At 33.3% G+C, this 25,069-nt stretch overlaps 1 protein-coding gene across 2 annotated transcripts; it reads left to right on the top strand.

Moving 5' to 3' along the window:
- Nucleotides 1-1,870: 1,870 nt before the first annotated feature.
- On the top strand, nt 1,871-23,503 carry LOC120336358 (uncharacterized). 2 transcript variants are annotated; one of them, XM_039404029.2, is made up of 16 exons: nt 1,871-2,197; nt 2,784-4,559; nt 4,750-5,032; nt 5,266-5,371; nt 6,607-6,697; nt 6,897-7,041; nt 7,407-7,561; nt 7,674-7,856; nt 8,200-8,346; nt 10,371-10,497; nt 12,674-12,766; nt 14,297-14,609; nt 15,082-15,233; nt 16,351-16,544; nt 17,097-17,163; nt 20,413-23,503. In XM_039404029.2, exons 1-16 carry the CDS (start codon nt 1,955-1,957, stop codon nt 20,463-20,465), a joined length of 4,128 nt encoding a protein of 1,375 aa, XP_039259963.1. In that variant the 5' UTR covers nt 1,871-1,954; the 3' UTR covers nt 20,466-23,503. The 2 variants fall into 2 exon arrangements, with proteins under 2 accessions (XP_039259963.1, XP_039259962.2); XM_039404028.2 differs by lacking the exon at nt 17,097-17,163 and having other exon boundaries at nt 1,872-2,197.
- The last annotated feature ends 1,566 nt before the right edge of the window (nt 23,504-25,069 follow it).

Raw genomic sequence — 25,069 nt, 5'->3', positions numbered from 1 at the left:
TTTTTGGTTGATAAGGCCCAAGACGTTGTACCTCTAATTTTTGTTCCAGCGGCAGCTGCGAAAACGGAGTGCGAAGTAGTGCATCAACCTTATTTATTATGAGGTCTAAGGCTAAGAAATGCGAAGCCTGAAAGAAGTGAGGAGCTCAAAAGGAATGTGGAAAATCGAAAGCAAATGGACTAAAGGTCTCTAACTGATTCAAATAGCGAAACAAGCGACAAAAACGAAGGCGAGGAAATATCAACTCTTCAAGCAACCAACGAACGAGAAGGAATGCGTGAATACGTCACCACGTTGTTGTAAGAAACGTCGGCATTGTGTGGTCATAATTTCGGGGCTAGCCCCGATGATTCAGATGAAACAGAAAACAAACGCGGCGAGTGGAAGATAAAAGAGAGAATACGATATATAATGAGCAACCGGGGCAAAATCGGCGTCGCCCCGTCGACGTTCGGCGAAGGCTTTGCGAGCAAAATATGAACCATGTCGGGAGAATATGGCTAGTGTAGACAGTCTGTGCAACCGATATCGAGGTATTTTTCGAATATTTTTTATTATACCGAAAAAACAACCGGGGCATTGCCCCGGTTGGCCCTATTGACGCGACGCCACTGCAAAACACTTATATTATGGTAAAAAGTCGCGATAAATCCGGAGGCACAAGCTGCCGTTGCTTTCTCGTGAGAATAGAATGAATAAAGAACAAAACACAAGGGCAAAATTGTTGCATTATATTGAATCAAATATAGGTTGTTTCTGTGAAAAATGATAGTAGAGTACAGGTATCGGCAGTGTAACCAAAATACCGATTACAAAATGCTGACAATACGGATCACACGTGCCATCACGATTATCTGGATGAATATCACAATAAAGACTTCATGTGACATATCTGGAGGATTTGTAGCAGGAATACAATGTATTCAGGAATCCCTGACATTTAAGCACTTTTTAACATTTCTCCCTGACGCAAATTTGACCACTAAAATCCCGAACATGTCCGGAAAAAACCTGACGTATGGCAACCCTAGTTCAACTCCCTATTTCTGCAAAGAACTCTAATTATGCCGTAAGATCACTAGTAAAAATAAATAATTGTTGTGTGTGCAACTACTAGAAAGTCTATATTAAATAAAGGTGCGGCCCGCGGATTCACCCAGTTACTTGTATTTGGCCCTCCAATAAAAAATGTTGCACACCGCTAATATACAGTATTGCATTTTTGTAGCCTTCCGGTTTGTTGCCAGCAGAGTTATCCCCTCCCGCTCAGGTATATATGGGCTTTGCTCCCACTTATTGCAAACGCCCACATGCTGACATGCAAACGCACGAAAAAAAATCTCATTTGGAATTGCTGGCTTACGGACGTTTATGTTAGGATAAGGATCAGTGCCCGACCTACCGACGCCATTCGTCTGTACGTACATGAAGTGGTGTGGGTTGTACGCCTACTAAATGAAAATTGAACATTAGTAACAGATAGTTGATATGCCGGTACCGTTGAGCTTAGGACTATGGGAGCTGGTTCGGTTTCTGTTAAAGTGCACCTGAATACGGTACAGCAGACGGCTGACGGACAACAGGTCCCGGTTTGTGGTTCAGCAGCAAAGTTTTTTAGTCACCGTCTGACCGTGCGATTTGTACCGGGGGTATTGAGGTACCGGTATCAAAATAAAATAAATCCGATATTGTCTTTTGAAGTACCGGTACCGGCATCTCAGCAAAGCAGACTAGAGTGCTAGAATTCTGTTAGTTGTCAGGCTTTTTACCTTTACCATACAGCAGTACAGTGTGATAATAACATACCGGTACCGTAGGCTACCGGTACTGTCTGAATGTACTATCGTTTGGTAACTTTTTATTTGTGCGATTTCAAAACTTTTCAGCAAGTCATAACTGACAACAGATTATTTTGTCGTGGCAAGTCTATGATAATGTATGTTGATAAGCCACCATGACTTCAGAATCTCAAACACCAAATGGAGTTACTCTTAATCGGCTACGTCGCACTTTGACATTACCATTGTCGAAAATGAAACCGAGAAGTAATAGTTTCCAAAGCTCCCATCAAAATGCATTGGATGTGGATATCAATAAAAAGAATGAAGAAAGAAACAGTAATGGACATAATTCACGCAAACGACTGCAACGCAATAATGTTTTGTCGAATAGCATGCGGAATCCAGTTAATCGCAAGGTATGAATGTTATTTCATTATACGTTTACATTCTTAGTATTTCTTGTATAATTTGATATTGAAAAGGATTGTTATTCAAATGCAATTATGCTACAATTTTGTTTTAAATCAAATTGGTTGTGCTTGTCATTTCACAGTACGGCACACTATACAAATCTGGTGACATTGTCTCGGTAATAATACAGTATAATGAAGTTGCACAAAATACTACAAAAAAGTGCAATCTAGTAACGTCATCATTGAATTCCTTGAGAAAAAATAATCCGATTTACCGAAGGAATAATAATATTAACGGAACATTCGAGAGTCTTTAGCAAAAAACGGCAATTTTGGTCATGTGACGGCCGCCATTAATTTAGATTATTATTGAGACAAGCATGGCGTGATATGAAGCATCTGAGGTGTTCCCAGACGCTCCTCGTTTGTGGGACACATAGAGTGTTTGTTTTATTGAGCCAAATGGAGGGAGATTCTTGAAATTTGGATAGTGTGCTGTACTGTTTTAGAATACGATTAAGCAGAAATGTATTAGACTATGAGTAATTTATATTATAAGTATATTCAAAATGAAATATTTATATTGCAGGGAGATATTCGTGTAAGTCAATACGATCTAAAAAATCAGAAGGAGAAACAAGAACAAAATGATTCAATTATAGTGGAAAAGAAAAATGGTCAGCCGGTGATCCAGTCTGGAAATGGACAGGTTCTTGGCGCTATCAATGAATCTGGTGAAAACTTAATAATTGCTCAGGACAATTCAACAACAGGAAGAAAAGGAAAAAAGAAGCGACCAAGACGTGCCCGAAGGTGGCCCACGCAAACTTTGGCACGTGTTTTGGAAAGAATTAGTATTAGTATGAAAAAAAATGAGCATGCTGCCTCTGTTTTACGAACAGTTACTGTTCACCGTAAACCTGGGGAAACGCTTGGTATTTACATTAAGGAAGTGAAACGTAATGTTTCTAATTCATCAAATTTTTCTGATAGCGAAGGCGATAAAAAAACAATACCACGTTCTTGCATAGTGATATCTAGATTGGCCCAAGACAGTGTTGCGGCCAAACAAGGTATTTTACGAAACGGGGATGAAGTTCTTTTGGTAAACCACAGGGATATCAGCGAACTTTCTCTCACAGAAGTTGCTGCTATGATGGATTATCATCAGCAGTTGGTACTTAGTGTTCGCTCGAAGTACATTTCTGTCAATAACAATAATGAAGAAAAGATTTCTACAGATCAATGTGATTGCAAATGTACTTCAACAGACTCTAGCACATCGCAAACGGATTGTTGTCATTCTCCAAACAAATCTCCTACCTCAGTAACTATTTGTTCACAAGATTCTGTTTTTTCAAGTTCAAAAGTTCCAAGATGTTCTTCCGATTCTCTAAATACAAATCACACAAGAGAGGAGGCAATACCTAGTGTTTATGACAATAATTTTCCTTCAACGTTAGTGAATAGTGTGCCCTCGCCAGATGAAGTTGATTCTCATAGTAAACCGAAAGGTAGGGTGGAAATAGAATATGACGAAGCATTTCAAATTTTATTGAATGCTATAAATAGTTTTGAAAAACCTCAACCACCTTCCATTATAACTTGTCAAAATTCGAAAGTCAGCAATAGTGATTTTCGACCCGCAAGTTACTGGGCTCCACTTAATCAAATTATTTCAAATAATTCTGAGAATGACAGTACGACAGGCACAAGTATTGACAATGAAGATTGTTCAGGAACGAGTGATTCTCCAAACACAAGCATGTCCAATACACCACAATTTCCAAGTACTTCTGAACTTCCCTTTTCGGATGATCCAGAATATGATGAAGTAGCGGCCTCTGAACTGGGAGAAGCACCTGGGGATGAGGTGCAAGTGGATGGATGTGCTCACTTGTTTATACCGTATCGTAGACAAGATTCTTTATCGAGTGAAGTCAGCGAAAATCTGCCTACTGTAAATGCAGTATATGTATCAACTGCTACATCAGCTAATGACGAGGCTCATCAAAGCAGTGATTATCATAAGGATACCATGAAAGTAACTCGGATACAAGGAGAAAATGTAACAGGGGCACATAGTACCAATCCGATAATTTCTGTGGAAAACTCTACAGTACCACTGATGCCTCATACAACACAAATTGCTGCATCTTCCTTGCAACATCTTAAACCTGGTCATGTTATAACGGTTGGACAACGACGTGAATGGTTGGATAAAGGCAAGGATATATCTCCAGAACTAAAAACAAGACTTGATTGGGGAAATAAAAAACGTAACGATATATCTGAAAGTGCAGTTCCCGATGTTCCTCCACGAGCAGGAGAACATGCTTTTACATTTTCTGAAAAGCACAGTCAGGTAGGTTTAACTCCATTTTTCAGTTTATAGTTTCAAATTTAGTAGCGGACTTTGTGGTAGACATTTTGGGATTCAATGCATGATGTGAAAGGTATAAACTTGGGCAAAAATAAATTTTAAAAATCATTTACATAAAATGAATAATATGCATTATTAACTTAATCCAATATTTAGTTTCATTTTCCTACAGATGTCGTCACATCACACCGGTCGCAGAACGTCGTCTGAATCATCAACTGCTAGCTCCCATATTGTTGCCACTACACCTCTACCTCATGAAAACTATATATTGCCTGGGCCTTCATTGGACCGAAGTCCAATAGAAAAAAGCCCCAAAAGTTTATTCAAAGTCCTACAACTACAACAACCTCTGAAATTTGAAAGTTCACTCAGTTATGAAGAATCTAGAAAAGATTCAAAAGCAGATCAACAACCAGTGATTTCAACTCCAACACATCAAAGAACTATTTCTAGTGAGTTATTTGAGGATTCAGAAAGAAAGATGTCTTTATTTGAAATGCAAATAATAATTTCATGTTCTTGTAAAATGTATTACATTTTTACTTGTTGTTTGATCTGCACAAACATGCTCTTTCATCGAACAATGAGATATATTTTTATTCTCAATATAATTTGGCACACACATAATTAAAAGAAAAATGTAATTGCGCAATAAACGTATTTTTTAATCAAATTTTATCATCAGATCCATCATCGAGAACTTTTTGGAGTAAAGTAACATCCCCACCCCGGTTACGGAAAAACAGAATCGGCAAGAAAATTACAAAACGAATAATAAAGAAGAAGGGAAGGTAGGCCTGATCATTTTTTGTTGTTCTTCTTTGTTATGACAATGCCCATTAGACCAGTGACCTGTTACAACAATGTGTAACTGAGTTTACTTTGGTTAATTTCATGAATGATAATTCATGTTTAACTTGTTTAGATTGTGTATATTTCATAGTGATGATAGATATTTCGAAACCATATTAAAAACAGTGATGGCTTGCTTGTGTAATAATATTTGTAAATTTCTTCATGGTGGAATGTTTAATAAGTTCATCTATATATCACTATAAGACTATATACCACAATTGTTGTGTGGAGATATTTTATTATTAAAATTATTCAATGTTTACATTGTTATAACATGTTTCTATGTTATGGGATTATTACAAAATGAGGTCCTTAATTTAAACATACTTGAACAATGCGCAGGCGTTATTTATATTGGCTAATATATCGGTAATATCAGCTTGAAATTTTCCGGTATTTCGTTTTATCACCCTTTATAATTGGAGGCTATTAATCAATATATCACAATAAAGGGAAAGTGCGGTGTGGGCTTTTAGTGTTAGCCACAAATTTATGTTAGGATTTGTTATGCCGGTGGTAGTTATACTTAAATCAAGAGTGGGTCATTAGACAACTGTCAACGATCATTGTTTGAGGAAGTGGCATTCCATGCATTGTTGTTTCATGTCCACCTGTTCTCTTTTGATTTTTTATATTGGCTCACTATTATATTGACGCGCGTGCTGAACGTAAGTCATCTGTTTGCTCAAGGTGTTGATTTAAGAGAATAATATATATCTAACCTAGTCAGGCTGTTGAGATTTGCCGAGTCTGGGCCAAGCTTCAAAGGTCTCTCTGCATGTAGTTATCACACTAACATGCATAATTTGTTATAAATATCTTATTTCTTGCCTGTATAAGATGAGAGGAAAATCTCAAATATGAATTTAACCATGCTCTGTCCTCGCTATGTCAATAGTTTGCTTCTGTTATTGATATTTTATCAAGTTACGTTACTAATACAATTCTGTAAATGGAAATAAAGTGATTGTTGTCATTGTTGAAATAATCTCGTTTGGAATGTAACAAATGATAACAATTATTTTATATATATATATTACATACAATGATGCGTTTGTGTTTCGAATGTCTATTTCTTACATATCGATTTAAGATTCATAATATTATCTTATTTGAAAGAACAAATGTGTTTACTGAAATTGAACGTAACTCATTATTTAATTTTCCATAGTTCTGATGGCGATACCACTGATCCACCTTCCACAGATGGTTTGAATGATTCAGTATCAGTTGTTGATCGATACCATTTGGAATCTGGCGAGGTAGAGCTATTTTTAATTGTTTCACTAAAAAATTGTATTTTTACTCTCGATATAATTAGTGCTGCAATTATTTTTGAAAATGCAGTTATATACTAAAATAACTCTCGTGCTCATTTAATATTTCCTTGACTGTTGTCTCTTGCAATGGAGATATTGACTTATTAGCCAAAATATTACATATTTTTGTACCGTTTCTTAGGATCAACGTAGACTGAGTTGTCAATTTGTTACTGACAATCGACCTCATGATCCATCGATAAAACCTCTCAATTTATCTGATTTCAAGAAATACAAACCACCTGTTCCGAATGCTGATGGCAAATACTCACAAACACCTATCGCTGGTAAACATCCAATATCAATGAATATTTTTCAGTAATTAGTTGTCAATCCTAGTAGGCAAAACTTTGCGAATTGTTTAGTATTCCTTCAGATCTGAATTGAACTTTAAGTAGCTTTTGCGGTCGGATCAACCAAACTCTTGGAGTACTTAATAAGCAGCAATTAAGTTTTTAATGACGCCTCTATGTGTGAAATTTTTTACAAGTAGGCATACTGTGGTCTTACATCATGTAGAGTTCGATTACTTGTTTGAGATATTTTAAAGTGAATAAAATATTAGGAATTTTTGATACTTTTTTTTTCAATTCTTTATTGTTATATTTCAGTATAATTTTTCCTTTATGTTGCCAAATTGTCATTATTGTAGGTTCTCTTGTTATCACATTGTATGGAGCTCGAGACATCAAGAAAACAGTAAGTGAGGTTTACTGCATTGCACAAGTGGATGACGATGTTAAACACAGAATAAGGACCAGGATGCAACCATGTCGCGGATCTGTAGCATGGAATGATTGTTATGAGGTAATTTTCTTTATACTGCTAAAACTAATTTGATTCAATAAATCGTCGTTTCATATTTATCGATATCATTAGTCAGTTTGTATATACTTGATTGTAATATTTTATTCATCAGGCAAAATTGGAAGATGCCTATGATCTCCATATCACTTTGTACTCATGGGAAGCACACGGAAACAATCACCATAAAACTTTAGCGAAATCAACCTTACCTATATCAGATTTATTGTGTGGCGTCATTGGAGTACCTGTCAAATTAGCTGTCAAGTTAGAACCTCGTGGAACTTTATATATCAAGGTAAATTAAATTTGCACATTATGTGTTCTGGAAACATCTGGTAGTCGGTACCCATAATGGAGATTTTTAATAATTGATGGATGAGTAATATTCTTGCACTGTTTTTCACATATTGAAGCGAAACTGAAGATCAGTTTTTATCTCTGTATATTTTTCTTAAATTGTAGTTGCCAATACTTTGATCAAATTATTTTGATTGCTGTATATTATCTAATTATGCACTTATAACATTTCTATATGTTGTCTTTATTTTTTATTGTGTAAATGTAAATTTCTAAAAAATGAATTGTTTTCAATTTAAACAGTCATATTTTATAATGAATATAATTCTTTTATTTTTAAGTTGAGCGTTGAAGATCCATCGACTATGGCTGGTCCTAAAGTATTTGGTGCCGATTTACAAAGCATATTAGATAGAGAACAATCTGGTCTTAGTATTCCATTGCTCGTTAATGATTGCATTAGAGAGGTGGAGGCTAGAGGGATGTCGGTATGTTCATTTTAAATCATCATATGTAGTGTTAAGTTAAGAGTACTCAGTCTAATATACTGTTTTGTATACCATAAAACCAGTCCCCTATTTTTAGATATAATTGTTACTGTCTATTTAAAGAAGTAATTTTGAAAATTGGAAGAATAAAACTGTATATATGGAAATTTTTAAATAAACATTTTATTAAATTTATTATATTTATTTAAAAGCATGTTGTGCCCTGAAATAAAATACATGGCCTGGAATTTATAGCGTGAAATACTCAAGAAAGCTGTTAAGTTTTATATACCTTTACTTTTCCGCAATACTATACTCTGTATGACGTCAATGGCTCAAATATAATATTTAACTTCCAATAAAAACTAGTTGAAAGACTAGTTGAAAGTGTCAAAGGTACATAATTTCACCCCATAAAATGTAGTTGACAAAGCTGGTATTTAATATTTGGAGTGGAATGTAAAAGTCTTTAGCTAGAAGTGAAGTGTGAAGACAAAAGTTTCAACCAAATTTTTTTTAACACCACTATAGAGTATAGACTAATCCACTTGGCTTTTTAGTTTCACTAGTGGATTCTTCTGATACTTATACCGTTATACGCCTCATCTAGTTTTGCTCATTTAATATCCAATTTTTTTTTCATGTCCAAAAAAAAAGACTAGTTTTAAAACAATTACGGTAGGTTTCAAAAAATAAATTATGAAATTGTTTCAGTTTCGATACTGGATAGCTTTATTTGTATTAATTTAAGATTGTAGGATTAAAGACTGAAGTATTTTATTGAGAGAAATTCATTTTCTTCGTCAGTCCATTTGCGAATTCAGTTTTTTTATAAATCATTACTGGAACATATCACAAGGTCTGTGTCATGCATGGTCTATTCTTGACAAACTTCCTAATTGATGTAGTCAATTACTTCCTTTATATCCTTATGTGAATTATTAACTCCTAATACTGCATTAGTTTTAATTCCATAGGAAATTGATGTTTGGCTATAAAACTCTGGAATGCTCTCTAATTAGTATTATAATTACTAAGCATATTTATCAACCATCATGTTCTTATTTGTTTATCTAAAACCAAACAGAAATTTCCAAATGTAATTATCTTGATATGTAGTTGTGAATTGGTTGAGCTTGTTTGTATAGCAAGATGTATAAAATGTATGAAATAACATCTCATCAGGTATGGCCATGGATTTTTTTAATAACACACATCTAAAGATAAAAGTCTGCTTGAAAATATATATGTTTCTCAATATTCTGTTTTTCACATCTGTTTAACATATATCAAAGAAATGTTAGCAGTTTCTCTAAATAATCAGAAAAATAGGTCGTAAATTCCAGGACAGCTGTCACATTTCTATTGTCTGACTAACTAAAAGCATATTGGGAAACTGTGCACACTGCTTTGAAAAGGTTGTAACTCTGTTGTCATAAATATAGGGATAATAAAATTGAGTAAAGCAATTTGCTAAATGGTATAACTAGTAATAAAATCAATAATAAAACCAGCTGGATTTAATTCATATCTCTTTGAAATGCTACATAACAAATTGTTAAATAGTAAAATATATAGTGCGGAAATTATTGCATTATTAAATCTGTACTGAGCTAATAATAACTATTTTTATAAGGTAGATTGAGTAATACAAAATTCCTAAAATTCTTCATCTTTGATAATATTGATATTTTTCTGCTTTCCAGTGTCTATTTTATGTCATGATGTTCACTTAATATTATGATTTATGATATTATATTTATCTGATAATCTGATTCAATTGGAAGACTTTCACAATGTTTGCAGTTTAGGGGTAATGATAATGCAGCTTTCTCTAACATACAAACTATTATTTACTAAAGACAGACAAAGATAAACCGTGTATCTGTATGTTATAGATATGTTTACTCCACCTGTCGAATTTTTACGTATGCACCTTGGATTCAATAAAATTATACATTAGTATATATTATTTAGATTTAATGTCAAATATTTTGTCAAAAAATATGTATCTCAAATTTTAGGTGGTTGGTATTTATCGTCTTTGTGGTTCTGCAATTGCTAAGAGAGAACTGAGAAAGAAATATGAAGACAACTCTAAATCCGTGGATTTATCGCAGGAGAATTATCCTGACGTCAACGTAATAACAGGTTGGCATCATATTATCATGAATAAAATTTCAGTTAAGTTCAAGAATAATATTGCAATATTCCTATGTGACTGAATATCCATATACTCAGAAAAATAGATCCAGAAATAAATCTTATTGTATTGGACCAAATAGAAATGTTCTGTTTATCTTTTCTACAACAAGTCAATCAACAGATAGGCCTACTCAACTAAGTATGAGTTTTGGATACAAATTATCACATTTTGATGTAAATCTTTATTGTATCGGTGGCTTCATTTACATTTTAAAATATTTGGCTCATAGATTGCGATAGTATCAAACGAATTCATTCTTACAATTATCCATTTATTTGGTCTCTCAGATATATTAAATTAGGTCTCATCCGTAAACATGGCTGATTTTTGTATACATTTTAGAAGTGAATTGTTTGTATTGGTTATCCTTGCGCAGTGTTGATATCAAGTAATGTTTACACCTGTGCAAACGTCCAGTGTCCTCTTTTGATGGATTGATTGATAAATGACTTTTGTCTGGTCGCTTTCAATTTCACTCTATAATTGGTGTCAAGTTACTGCCTTACAAATAATATGAGACTATAATCCAATTGCTTGTATTAGGCGTGTAGTATAAAATAAAAAATCCTTTCAACATTCTAATAAAATGTATGGAATTTGCCAACAATAGTAACCAACTAGTAAAACGTGATTCATCATTTCAAAAATATTTCACCTTTTGTAGTACTTATTATTAATCATTCAGAGACAAACATTCAGTCACGTTCAATAACTTACTCATTAACCTCAATCATAAAATGCCGGTTAGTTAGTCATTTTGTAAGTATGATGGAATTCAGTTCAATAAGTGGTTGGTTGGAAGGAACATAGTAACATATATGGTCACTGTGACAAAAAAGCTCTTGGTATATATGATTTTCATATATCCTGGAAATCTGTTTTTTACTAGAAATCTATTTACAATTCATTCACAGTCTTATTTCTCTACAATCCAACTTTATTTATCTTGAAATGCTGTTGAATTCACTTTCGCAAAGTGTGTGTTTTTGTCATTTGTATTTACAGAGAAGCTGTACAAAACAACAATTATAATAAATGTCTATTGTCTGTTTATTTGATGACCGGACATATTGTGACAAATTTGTAATCTTTTATTTACTATTCACATTGTTGGCAATTGTAATTATCATAGACTGAATTGTTGGTTCAAGTGTAATTCTATCTAGAATATATTTGAACTGCGTGAACAAATAAAGCGTCGATTCATTCACTAAAATGCAGTAAGGGATTATTAGAGATAAGAATGAACAGAGCCGCTTGTTGCCTGTTGAGGTGTAAATAAACGCGTGGAATGTTTGTACGTACCTGTTAAGTAATATACCCTCAAGCATCACTTCGTTGCACACGAGAGATGAAAATAGCCAAACATGAATTTAACTGAGGAATGTTGCCTCGGGTATTATGATTCGCGCTGAATGCTTGCTTAGTTGAGCATAATCCGACTATATTTTTTCATCAAAGCAGCCTTGCTGTCTTGCACGGATGCCTGTAATCACACAAGGTGATGTCTTGAAAGATAAGTTTGTTAATAGGATAATACTTTGGGCAGTAAATATTTTTTATTTATGTTCGATCGGGTTAGACCATTATCGAGAGATTGTTTTACTTATGGCCCATGCTTTATAATCTATATCATATCATTTGTTTGATCAATCCTATAATCCATCACATCCATTTAACTTTCTGTGATCTAGGAATTTTACAATGCAAATTTTTAATTACAATAAGAATTGATAGAGTCGTATATGATTAAACGTCATAATTTCATTCTTGTGAATAGCACGTTTAGAAATTTAAATTTGAAAATGTCACATTGATATTCTAAGAAAAATGTTTTTTTAATATCTCTTTAATTTCTGCAGTTTGTTGTTAGTATAGTCAATATTAATAAATCTGACATACAATTTAAACTTCTTAAAATATGACGCTTGGAATATTATGTTGTATTTATTTTGGTTGTTCTATTTTTAAAAGTAACCGGATACCATCATAATCTCATGGTCTGTGACCGTCGTTTGGCACGAAACATTTTTTTTTATGTAAAAAAGTGAAAGTTTAAAGTCTGTATTAATTTTGTTCTAATATTGTTATACTTTTTTAGGAAATTTTTTGTTTTTTCAGGAATACTAAAAGATTTCTTAAGAGAACTTCCGCAGCCACTTTTTCCACCAGAACTCTTGGAAGCAGTCACAATTGCAATGGAGAACTCCACAGGTAATCCATCCCGTTGTTTATTTATTGTAATCTAGGTACAACATGTTTTTCGTTGTTCATTGGTCTGATAAACAAGATTGGCTACAGTCTGCTTATTCTGCTATATTGTGAACAAAACACTATTGTTTATGATACATCTTTTAAAACTATTACTAAGAAGAGTCGATTAAGTTGAGGGAATTTAGTTTGAACAAAGTTGAAAATTGACCGATATTTGAAGAAGATTTCTGTTACCAGATAATCTGAATATATTCTTGTTACCGAAATTGCCGAAACATGTCTGTTTCCTTCATGTTTTTTCCTTCACTTGTCTTAATTTACAAAGTAGCGTTTTTTAAAAACAAAATTTTTTTTTAGCTTTTAAAACACATTATAATAATTATTAAACAAATTTCATGCGAATTTGTTATACGGTTCTTATGTTCATTGAACTTCATTTTATTTCACCTATTTAATAAATTTAGATTAAATATTTAATGAATCTTTAAAACAAAAAATAATTTTTCTGTTTTAAAGCTGCGAAGTATAGACCGGCAGGTTTCATGCTTGATAAACCATAACCAAATTTTTAAGACGTTTTCTCTGCGTAGTAGAAAAGATTAAATTTCGCGATTCGCCAAATTCCTATCGTGCCGCTCTTGGTAATTTAATATTTTGATGTGGTTTTTTGCGCAATTTTTATTTTTAAAGAATATATTATAATAATACATCATAATAAATATCTGATTTTTGATTTCAAAAATTATAGGAGAACACTGCCAGAATATTTGTATTCATAATATAGAAGGATTTTAGCAGAAAGTTTACTGGGTTTGGAGAAAATGCTCCTAAATAAGCTTATATAATAATTTAAAACTTGGTCAATTTAAAACTTAGTTCCGTATTTTGCATATTGTTTATTCTTGAAACACTCGCATTAGGGTGTATGTCTGAAATGTATATTAGTTTAATACTGTGATGGTCTGTACTTGATGTTTTTTCTTGGAATAGGATATTGAAATCGCCACCCTTGTATAGTAAAATGCGTCAGGAATTCTGATGTATGGGAATAAATATTTTATAGCATTAGACATAAATATCTTAGAAATTTCACGATTTAAATTAAATTTCAGAATATTTGAAATCGAAAAGTAAAATATTCAAATACTCACATCCCTAATATGTATGTACTGCTTTGAGAAGTTATTTAGTTTTGTCACAGTTCAGTTTGATTACTTTTCATAAACTCATGTTCACTTATGACTAGTGCGGGTCAAGTGCTTTTTAAGTGCTCTAGTCAGGTCACCAAAATAATATAATTCACTTGAAATGCCTTACTAAGCCCGATCTACATACGGCATTTTTTGTATGGCATGGGCCATGCATGAGCTAATATGTGAAGTGTGACATGTCATTACTTTAATCTTGTGGACATGAAACATTTGTGTGGGAAGAAATAGGTTGAAGATATAGGATGAAAAATTTTCAATAGAATTGTTCATTGAATTTTTGAAGTAATTAATTGATGCTTTTATTGTGGATATGTTTCAGCGTCCTCGAGAGTGACAAGCGTATCATCTCCTTTCGAACCTACTCCACCTGTAGACTTCCCCGATCTCCTTGTCGATGGAGTGATAATGGATGAAGATATACCTACAGGAAGACAGAGTGCTATTTTCAATTTACTCGAAGTTGAGCGAAAAGTCAATCTTCCGCCTGCCGAACGAGCTACTCTCTACGCATTACTAAACCACCTCAAACGAGTTTCGGCAAATCAAGTGCAAAATAAGATGACATGCCAAAATTTAGCTGTTTGTTTTGGTCCTGTCCTTCTGGGATCAATCAACATGGGACCATCCAAAGGGTAATTTATTATATTTTTGAAAATTTGCTTCAACAAAAGTTTGACTACCTACTTATTTTCATTAAAGTCACTTAGAGTGAGATGTTTGCATTGGTCAGTATGGGAGTAACAAATTGTCTCAAAGACTTGAGAAAAGAGAAACTATAGTCCGTTCAATGCTAAGCAATTCTTCAGCATGACTGAAAAACTACACAATAGAAGTTTTGTATTTTGTCACAAATTCGACTATTTTTACTCTTACTCAGATTTTATTCATTGAATCCCCTGAATGTTTTAATAATTTTAATTCTGTATCATCAGTGTTCTCAACTCCGAATTTTTATTCCCTTTCAAAATGCTGAACTTTACATCCAAAACGTGGCATCTAGTTGCTAAACCAAAATGGGGTTCTGGTAAATAACATGGAAGACTTTTATGTAAAATTTCTTTCAAAAATTTGATAATATCACAATTCACAATGTATTTATTACAGATTGGATTTGACTGCTGCCATCGGATTTAAGCGTCATATTCAAGTGCTTAATTTTATGGTTTCCAATTGGCCGAGAGATCCAGTACCTTTGCATGATGCTGATGACATTCTTGAAAACAAACCTGAGAGAGTTATTGACTCCATTAGCAATGGTCAGTACACAATTATTAACTCCTCCATGATAGAATGTTGTATTTACTTCATAATGCAACGGTGGGCAAACCATAACTCGGGGGCCGCATGCAGCTTGCGAGAGTTTTTATGCGGCTCTTCTCGCTAACATCAATTATCATCTAAATTTAACTAAGAGAAACTGTATTGTAACAGTTTTTTTAAATTTATTAAGTGATTAAAAAAAGTTTGATCAATGATTAAGACAAATTATGTTTTAGTATGAAAATCATTGTAGCGTGGAATTGTAAATTTGAATCAGTCAAGCGACAAACCTTACGTCACAATGGTCAAATGTTGGTGGTATTGCATCTTGATTGCAGTGAGTCTCAGTTACAGTGTGATATGCCCCGCACTGCATTGACTATGTATTGCCCAAGATTTCAAAAACTTGCAAATAGGATGGAAACACATAAGTCAACTAGTTATATCTTAGCCTGGCAATAAATACTTTATAATATTATTAATTGTTATTAGTCTATTTATTAGTTTGTGTAAAATTATTTTCTGTTCACGGTATTCTAATAATAATAATATTTTCAAGATTTATGCGGCTCTCACATATCTTTGCCTTGCTACATGCGGCTGTATGCGGCACTGGGCAAATTTTGCTCATCCCTGAAGTATTGTATGCTTCCATTGTCTTGTTTAACAAATAAACGTGACTGTAATCATAATATATTTTTTGTTTTATCTGACTGAAATGGCTGATAACTTGCAAGATTGTATTTTTACAATCTTTACAAAATAAGAACATTCTGGTAATCCTATTCACATTAATTTGACAAATACATATTTTTATTACTAGTTGAAAACAATAAATATTTTAATTTTTATCTGTTTTATCTTCGTTCTTTCATTGTAGAAATGAAAGATATTGTCAGAAATTTATATTTGACATTTCATTTTGCAAATAGTGGAATTTTGATATTAGATTATTGATAATATATTTTTCTAAAGGAGTTATGAATATCACATCTCAATTATTATTCGCGTTTAATTTCGAAAATGTTCAAATTGATTATTTTTTCTTGTGTTAATAATATTGAAAGTCTTTGTTTACATTATCTCCAACATTTTTTATTTACAAAATAACAGGAGACAGCCGACGGGCATCAAAACGAATCAGCCGAGTGAGTTTAACCCGAAGAATCAGCTACGTCTTTTCAACACAAACTGGTTCAAACCACTCAAGCACTTCTGGTAGTTTGAACGTTGAACTTGATAACATTAGAACAACAATTCCTCTCTCTAAACAAGTTTTAAACAACACGAGAAAAAGTGGATCGCTGGTTAGTAAAAACTTTTCTCTGGTAATGGATTGTTCAGCTCAAACAGACTTTGGAAATAAACTACTTCTTCAGAAAATTTGAATTCAAATATTCCAAATCTATTCAGTATCTTAATCCTACTATAATCAAAATGTAAATCCTGGAGCCGATTTCTTGTATCAATAGTAATTTTGTATATTTTACTTTATGAAAAAAAAATCCACCCAATTGTACTTTCACTGTTATTAAAGCTTTTGATTTTATTATTATTCAGTGATAAATATTTTGTTGAATTCATTCTCATTCATGTATTTAAATGGCCAATCAACACACAATGCACCATGTCAGTTAAATAGAAAATAGTTGTGTACAAATCCAAATGTTTCTTCTGAAATTGTGGACATGTTTGTATTTATAAACAATTAGTGTTAGATTATGCCGAGACTTATCTCGTTTTGGAATCTTGTGAAATAGATTGGAATCAGTATCAGAAAATGAACGGTCAAAAGTTGTAATAAGGATGGTGTGGAATTTATTCTTAGATTTTCTAACAATATTTTTAAAAACGAATAGGTCAAAAAATTTCGAATTGTTGAACGCAGCAGGTTAGCCAGTAGCTTTGGATTTCCGAAATCACAAGGTTAGTTTCCCATGGCTTTGTCGGTTTGTTTGTTTACTTCATCAGTCTGGAATGAAAACAATAAACAACAACGCAGCATGCTTCCCATATTGTTAAGTTCATTTTGTTTATCTTGCCGCATGATAAAACTAGCATGGATTGTGTTTTTCATGATTTCTTGTCTGTGTTATCGATGAAGTGAAATGTATCGATGCTGAATCATAGAAGAAAAATAAACATCAACGTCTCGGCCATTGTTTGTTGGTTTGTTTTATTTTTGCATGAAGGAGTATCACACACGAAAAGTCGTTCGCGGTCATTCATGTGTTTGTAAGCAAATTGAGTTTTGGTTATGGATATGAATAACTATATTTGATATATTGTGCTGTGGAATCCTTCCGACGTTAAATATCGATTTCGTTGTTTTTATTCCTCAAATTTAATTCATTTTCATGTGCAGAGAAATCATTACTATATGATTTTCCTGTACAAATTTCAATTTCAACTGTGACTGATGATCATAAATCTGGAAAACACCTTTTTGTTTGAGCCAAATTCTGTTAACACATTTTCCCCTTTCAACTTCTTTTGTTGTTCTGTTTTTTGATATTCCTTATTTACTTCTTCATTATCCACACTGTGGGAGAAACATGAATGAGAAAATATTGTATTCATCATCTTGAAAAAATAATGATGTGAAAAACAACTTAATTTAAGTTTCTTTGTAGTACTTAAAAATTAAAACACTTAAGACTGAAATCAAAACTATTGGCAGAGTTAGAGCCTAGGCCCACTTAATGATATCCCTTTAGTCGTGTATATTGAGGTAATAGTTTTAAAACCATTAGCCTGAGGAAGGAGCATTTTCCTAACGATAATGATCATAACGATTTTAACTACTGTGGAAGTTTATGTCAGATCGATTTGTATTTTACATTTTATCCCTCTCTTATCATCAATGTACTTTAAATGGACTGATGTGATTTTGTTCAAACTGCTAACTTGTTTGTTGGATTCTTGTCAAATAACTCGATAGGTCTCCTTCTCAATGTATATAATGTGGAAAATCATAATATATGAATTTGTCACAAGTCATGTTTTCAAACGCACAGGGAATTCTTTTGTTGATTTGAATTCATAGAAATCACAATTGTATTTTTATTTTATTCTGGCGCCCAGATTTTTTTATTGGCCGTTTCATCTTCATAAATACCATTTCTTTGTTTTTCGTAATGGATTAAATTATTTACGCAAAAATATTTCATTATGTAATGAGTGTTTCGTTGGTTGCTTCCTTGTCAATGGATTTTCTATTTTAATTTTATTAATGTTCCCTTGTTTATTGGCTTCGTATGTTGGGTCATATCGAGGAATCTTTATTAACAAAGTTTTTGTCAATATTGACCAAAATTATATCGGTACATTTTTATTGGTATTAATCTATAAAAGGTCAAATGATATTTAGTCACTCAATAGAAGAAGGCGAATTTTAATTTTGTCAGTGATCAAAAAAAATGTACGATATTTTGGTGATTTATAAAATAGTTAATGTTTTTAATTAGGAGCTTGTTTTGTTTTTACTATTTTTGTCACTGCTGATTGTATTTCTGTCCCTGTATTTTCAAGCTCATTTTGGTGAAAATTCATGAGTTGTTGAGGTTGTGGTTTTCTATCCATATGCAAAACTACTCTGTTTTGTTATGGCTATTGATAATGATAAGAAACCAACATGAACGATATATCTGATTTGATTTAGGTTACAATACTCCTGTTGTTCATGATTGTTTTCAAAATTCAACAAATAGGAAGGAAGTAGTTCCTTTGGCTAGAAGGTCTTTGTTGAATGCTAGCTTAATTACAAGAGAAAATAATTGGTATGTGCAACCAATAAAAAAATATCATTTGACGTCGTTATCCTGGATGAATTACTTTCAAATTACTACCGGTATATCTAATCAGAAATTCCCAAGAAGAAAAACCAATCTACAAAATATATATATAGAAACCGCACACATTCTGTTCTTTTTAATTCTGTATTATTTTATCATTCTTGTACGTGTTGACTCAACCATACAAATAACATCTCGAATGGTCTTGAAGAAACAGTAATCAACACTATACAAATATTATTTCTGCCTCAATATACTCCCTCTTCATTCATTGTTTTTGCTGTGTAGGATAGAGATGAAATTTAATACATTGTATGAAACCAGAGTATTGTCTCAATATATTTTCTTCTTTCGTAATCATAATCAACCGTTCATACGTTACAGATAAACTTAGCTCTCAACGTCTGAAGCATACATTTTTATTCCATGCTTGGTTGTTGTAAGACTTGAATAAAACACCAAATTCCGTATTATATTGGGTTTATTTTGTTTATTTAGTTTTGTTTACCAGTTTGATTATGATTTTATTATAGAATTCCATTAAACTGCCAGTAGCAATGTTAATAAAAATACATTACGTTATATTCCAAAGTCACAACTTCATAACAAGTTAAAGCAATACTAAATGAATGTACTTCGTAATGGTTATTCCTAGCAGAAATACGCTCACTAGCGATCTCATATTTTATGTCAAATATTCATCAAGCATACTGCGAATGAAAAAACTCATGCCATCAAACTTTTATTCTATAAGTCCACTTCAAACTAGTTTCTCAAACAATTCTGAGTTTCATAAGCTTATGTCTGGACTCGGGATAGTTCGGTGTTGTAGGTATGAACTGATCAATTGTATCATGAAGCCCTATTAAAATATGTTATGCTGATCATATCAATTTAAAAAATATCTTCTTAAAACTACAGTGTATTCTTTGAAGTTGATTTGAACTCGCATGTAGCAATAGGCCCTTTTCCGATAACATATCCCACAAAAGAATTATATATTTCATTGAACTTTATTATTATCGAAACATCAAGCATTGAAAGTTCGTCTTTGAAATGCAGTTTTACATTTTGTACAATATTGACCTTCGTTTGAATTGAATTCATGACAATGATTTGAGAAAAAAGATTTATATAAATAGATAATAATTTTTCCTGGTTCTGATTGAAGTAGTAAAACTTCGCTCATTTCAATCAAATTGCAATTTCTTTTGTTATCACTCTGCCTGATTTATTCACCTTTTCACCAATATTGTGAAAATGTGTATTTTTCCCATTTCTTTTATTTTAGAGATGGTGCATTGTTCAGAATCATCACCATATTAAGTAGTTACTGTCAAAATCGCATAACTCATGCGCATGTTATCTTTTTCAATTTCAGACCAATATTTTGGAGTCGAACTTGGATGCGTGCGCCGAAAGAGTTTTAGATAAAGATGGATATTTTCAGCAGGATGAGCACGATATTCTTTTGCAAGATTGTGACGATGAATTTTTGCGAGAGAGGAGCTTTGATGACAGCATGCTTTTTGAAAGATGAATCCGAATAGCAATCATGCGGAAAATATACTGAGAAAAATGTACATCATCGCCGCATTGTGTCGACGTATGGAACACACATATATTGCTACAAATGTAGCAGGTGTTATTGTGATACATACTGAAAGGTAACGGTGCAAATATTCAAAATATGACGATACACAGATGTTTGTATGTTATTCTATTCAGTTTTTAGTCAGGTTGATAAACCATTCCATTGTAATGCCTATTCAAAAATGGTAACAGATGAATTAGGGGTCAACCTTTTATATTTTATACATAGCCCACATATAAACAAGACTATTTTTGCATCTGCTACATTCCAACAAGTTTGGCCAACATAAATGGATTTTTATTCTTCGGTTTTTGTTTAAATGAATATAAAATTTCTGAACTAACCCATTATACAGATTTTAAATACTAAACCATTATTTTCGTGTTTGTAAATTATTATTTCTTCCTCATCCTATCATGTTAATTGCTTTTATCATTATTAATTTTGATTTTTCATTCTTGTCTTTGTATATTGTTGCGAATCTTTTTTTTTTTTCAATACTCACACAACTGCCATTCAAATAATGTTGTTCTTCGTAATATCTCTTTCTACAGCTTCCTTGTTTATTTGGGAATGCTTATAATACTCCAGCCAGAATGGGGTTAATGTTGGAACATTTTTTGACTGATATATGCTACAGTCACTACTTTGTTTTTTTTATCAAGGGTTTTCAATTTATACTTCAATGTTCTACTTTTACGAAAACAAGTCGAATTAAAAAGTTGTATTTTCTTATAAATCTTGGAATACTTAAATTGGACAACAATCCAATATTGTTGGAAAAACAATAAATAACATAATTAGGTTTTCGTTTATCCATTAGCTAAATACTTGAAAATTTATTTTTGAATTTTTATTAACATAAGCAATACTAGTTTTCTTTGCGTTATGATTTGGGTTGGACTTGGACGGATAGATTTTATTATTTTTTAATTTTCATTTATGTTCATTGTGTCTGAGATTTCAGTATGTTGAAGTTTTTTCCATCATGATATGTTGTACTGACTGATTCATCGGACATCGGGGCCTTGTTGCATTGGAACAGTTTCCCAATTCCTTTTCGCCATGAATTTAGCAATAGGTTCATTTAGTGTTTGCTATATAGTGTAAATTTCCGATATACTGAATATAAATTACTAAATTCCAAATAAAAGCCCCCTTGATGACATAGTTCTCGGTGCCAACTGTTTTTAAATTCATTAGTAACCTAAATTTGAACGAAATGAAGAAATGGAACTTATTTACTATAAAATGGTACTGATTTTACTGGATATTAACATGTTTTAATGTTTTCCTCATGCACCTGACTGCTTTTTTTCATTAATGTAATGTAACTTTTTGTGGAACTGGTGCTAGATAACATATAACACCATTTTTTTACAATTTGAAAATATTGTTCACTATTTACTGTATAGGTAATTATTCATTCTCTATTTTCCGCCCATCTCTTTTCATGGTGCAAATATTGTGTGTAGTTGGAATATTCAGGTTTAGACTCACGAAGCATATTGTTGTTTTTATCTTTACCGAATGTCGTCCGTTTTGCATCTTCATCATGTACATACTTCATTTCTTGCCATTACGCAAGGCCAGGATTTCAATATCAGATCATGCTTGGGCCGAATTCTAAGTTTGTTTATCACATATTTGCTGTTGTTAGGATTATTCCCTAACGTCCAAGCATGTTCTGATAATGATTAACTGGTCTGGCGGACAATATACCTCTGTTTCTTATTTCAATTATAAGGTGTGTCCACACTTCGAAAGCAGCAGTATTAAATCCCCAGTTCCAAAACAATACCATTGCATCGAGTTTGGCCAGAGTATCATTAAAATTTGTCAGGCAGACATTTCATCAAAATTGACTCATAGTAGCAACACCTCACTCACTCAAGAACAGAGTAATGAGACCACCGAGACACTTGAGAAATGAGTTACAGAAAATTGACCTATGCTGTTCTAGAATGGATCTGGTCACTGCTCCTCAATGTTTTACATTGTAATTGGCAAATAAGATTAATTTTTAATGTATTAACACCCGTGCTATTGAGGTCTTATTCAAAATAATTCCAACTCACGTGCATTTCCAAATGATGGTCTTCGGACTGCACTAAATTGTATGGAAACCTGACAAAATTTATTCCGTTTTGTTGAATGTCGCCCAAAACTTGGTGTATTGCTATCACGCACAGTATATCCTATTCAGAGCTTCCTATGTCAAAATGTTTTTTTCATATTCACTGATATACAAAAGGTATGAAAAGAAACAATCGACAGCTACATTCATTTCTGAATATTTATGATCAAAATACTCATACAATCGAAATAAAACGTTCGCAGAAATGTTATTTTACTCATACCGAATCTATCAATTTCACCAAGCGAAAAGTATTGTCTCAATCTGCCTGTGAACAAATGGTATGATGGAGCTCAATATCATTGCCAAGGTTTCACACAGCACGTAATATCAACATCTAAATTAGCTTGAGGAGTGAATTCATTGCATTCAGTAATTGCAGCTTTGGTTCATCTGAATGCCTGTGATCTGTTGTTCTCCACCCAAAAATATAAGCCGCATTGGCCTCGTAAATCTTAGTATTTTTTATCAGTTTTACGATCTTCAAGCATATGACAATATTTTCATTAATGTTTTAAATGAATGATCATCCTGCCCGAATCGGTCTCGATATCCGAATAACTATTGACTAGAGTTCGTTTGTCTGCCAGATTTAATCATTGCCTTTTTATTAAACCTTATAGTTCATGGTAATGTTATGTCATCTGCTTCGGTGCTTTTATTGTCTCATTTTTTACGTTTTGTTCTACTGTATGTGTCACTGAATATATATACTGGTACGTAATGAGATTTTACACTGCGTTTGATGTGTTCATATTGCAACAGTTTCAGTGAGCAAGGGCTGGAGTATTCCAGTATTGGGACGTTGTTTAGGAGACTGGATATCGGTGTTTATTATATACAGGTACGTAATGAGATTTCACACTGGGTTCGACGTGTCTATAATTGCAGCAGTAGTTGGAAGTCCGATATAAGGATGTTTAAAGAGACTGGATAGCAGTGTTCATTGTGTATAGGCTCAATCGTTTATGTTCGAGGGTTCAGATCATGTTGGGATAATTATGTGCGGCGGAATTAATGGATTTGCTGCTTTCGCGTGTGATACCAGGAAGTGCGCGCATTTAGATTCTGTAACGGGGATGTGCAACATTTTTTGTCCGTGGGCCATATAACCAACTTCAGACATCATCTGTGCCACAGTTGAAAATAATGTTTTTTCGTGTATACAACGAATTAAAGAATTAGTGACAACCAGGCCACCGCGGGAAAGGCAAGAGGAGAAAATCAGGCTATCGCTTACCCTACCAGTATAGGCACTGGGCACAACGGCGAAAAATTTAACCCAGTGACCGGAGCAAAAATCAATATATATGTATTTCCACCCACGTGAGCACCTATTTGAACATAAACTGTCGGAATAAATTTTTAAGCTAGATGGGATTAATCGAGTATTGACAAGGGCCACACTAAATGGCAGGCCGCCTGTTGCATAACCCTGTTCTAGAAGTATCAATGGTTGGCTATCCCCATTCCCGCCAGTGTGTTGTACTCTGGTGTGTAACTTGATACCGCTACTCTGAGTGAGTCCTGCAGATGTTCTTCAATGAGGCGTGTTTTGTGTTTGTTCTTGGTGAAGTTCATGTCAGAAAAGACTGATTCACAAAGAAAAATTTCTCTGTGTCAACTAGGACCCAAAATTTTGGCACACCTCAATCGGCTTTGAAGGGAAGGTCATTCATTTGGCAGTGTTACAACTGCAAGCTTCATCGGCTCAACGTCGCGACTGCCCGGAAATGCCCAATATATTCATGGAAGGATTAGAAATGAATGACTCGCATGGCTCAAAAAAACGCGGGCTCGCGACACGACGTGACATTATTTGAGGTAGTTTCAGAACCGGCCTGTAGGCAAATCTATGGGTCCTTACGGGCGACCCGCGTTGGTGATCCCTGCTACAGAGAACCATAGTTGTAAACAGCATAATACACGTTTGTTACTTGTTTAATTGCTCATCCTTTACCACAATTGAAAAAGTGATCAAAATACAGATGTATCCTTGTGTGGAGATCAATGTTTGCACCACAACCGTATATTTAGTCACGATTGTTGTGCACCCGAGGTTCGATTACCAACGCTTTTTGCGGTATGGGCTTGCGGCATTCGAAAGAAATGTATTGCTCGTAATGTGAGCGGCTAGAGCGGGGTTCCATCTAAAAAGGCAGACCGCTATTACTAAATCGTAGCTATTAATATTGCATGAATAAAAAAAGAAATATTTAATAGCAGATAACCAAAAAGGTAGGAGAATACAACGCTTGCCTCCTCCCGTCGGATCATGTGATACAGCAAGTGTACATTTAGTACGTT

The sequence above is a fragment of the Styela clava genome, chromosome 2 (assembly GCF_964204865.1).
Source record: "Styela clava chromosome 2, kaStyClav1.hap1.2, whole genome shotgun sequence".
Taxonomy (NCBI): domain Eukaryota; kingdom Metazoa; phylum Chordata; class Ascidiacea; order Stolidobranchia; family Styelidae; genus Styela; species Styela clava.
The sequence above is the reverse complement of the archived record's forward strand: the minus strand, read 5'-3'. Positions and strand labels throughout refer to the sequence as shown.

What these genes read in the sequence shown, in the direction of transcription:
- LOC120336358 (XM_039404028.2), top strand. Translation starts at nt 1,955, where the DNA reads ATGACTTCAGAATCTCAAACACCAAATGGAGTTACTCTTAATCGGCTA. An exon ending in TTTCTGAAAAGCACAGTCAG is followed by an intron (nt 4,560 to 4,749) that starts GTAGGTTTAACT and finishes ATTTTCCTACAG; the next exon opens with ATGTCGTCACATCACACCGG. An exon ending in ACCATTTGGAATCTGGCGAG is followed by an intron (nt 6,698 to 6,896) that starts GTAGAGCTATTT and finishes ACCGTTTCTTAG; the next exon opens with GATCAACGTAGACTGAGTTG.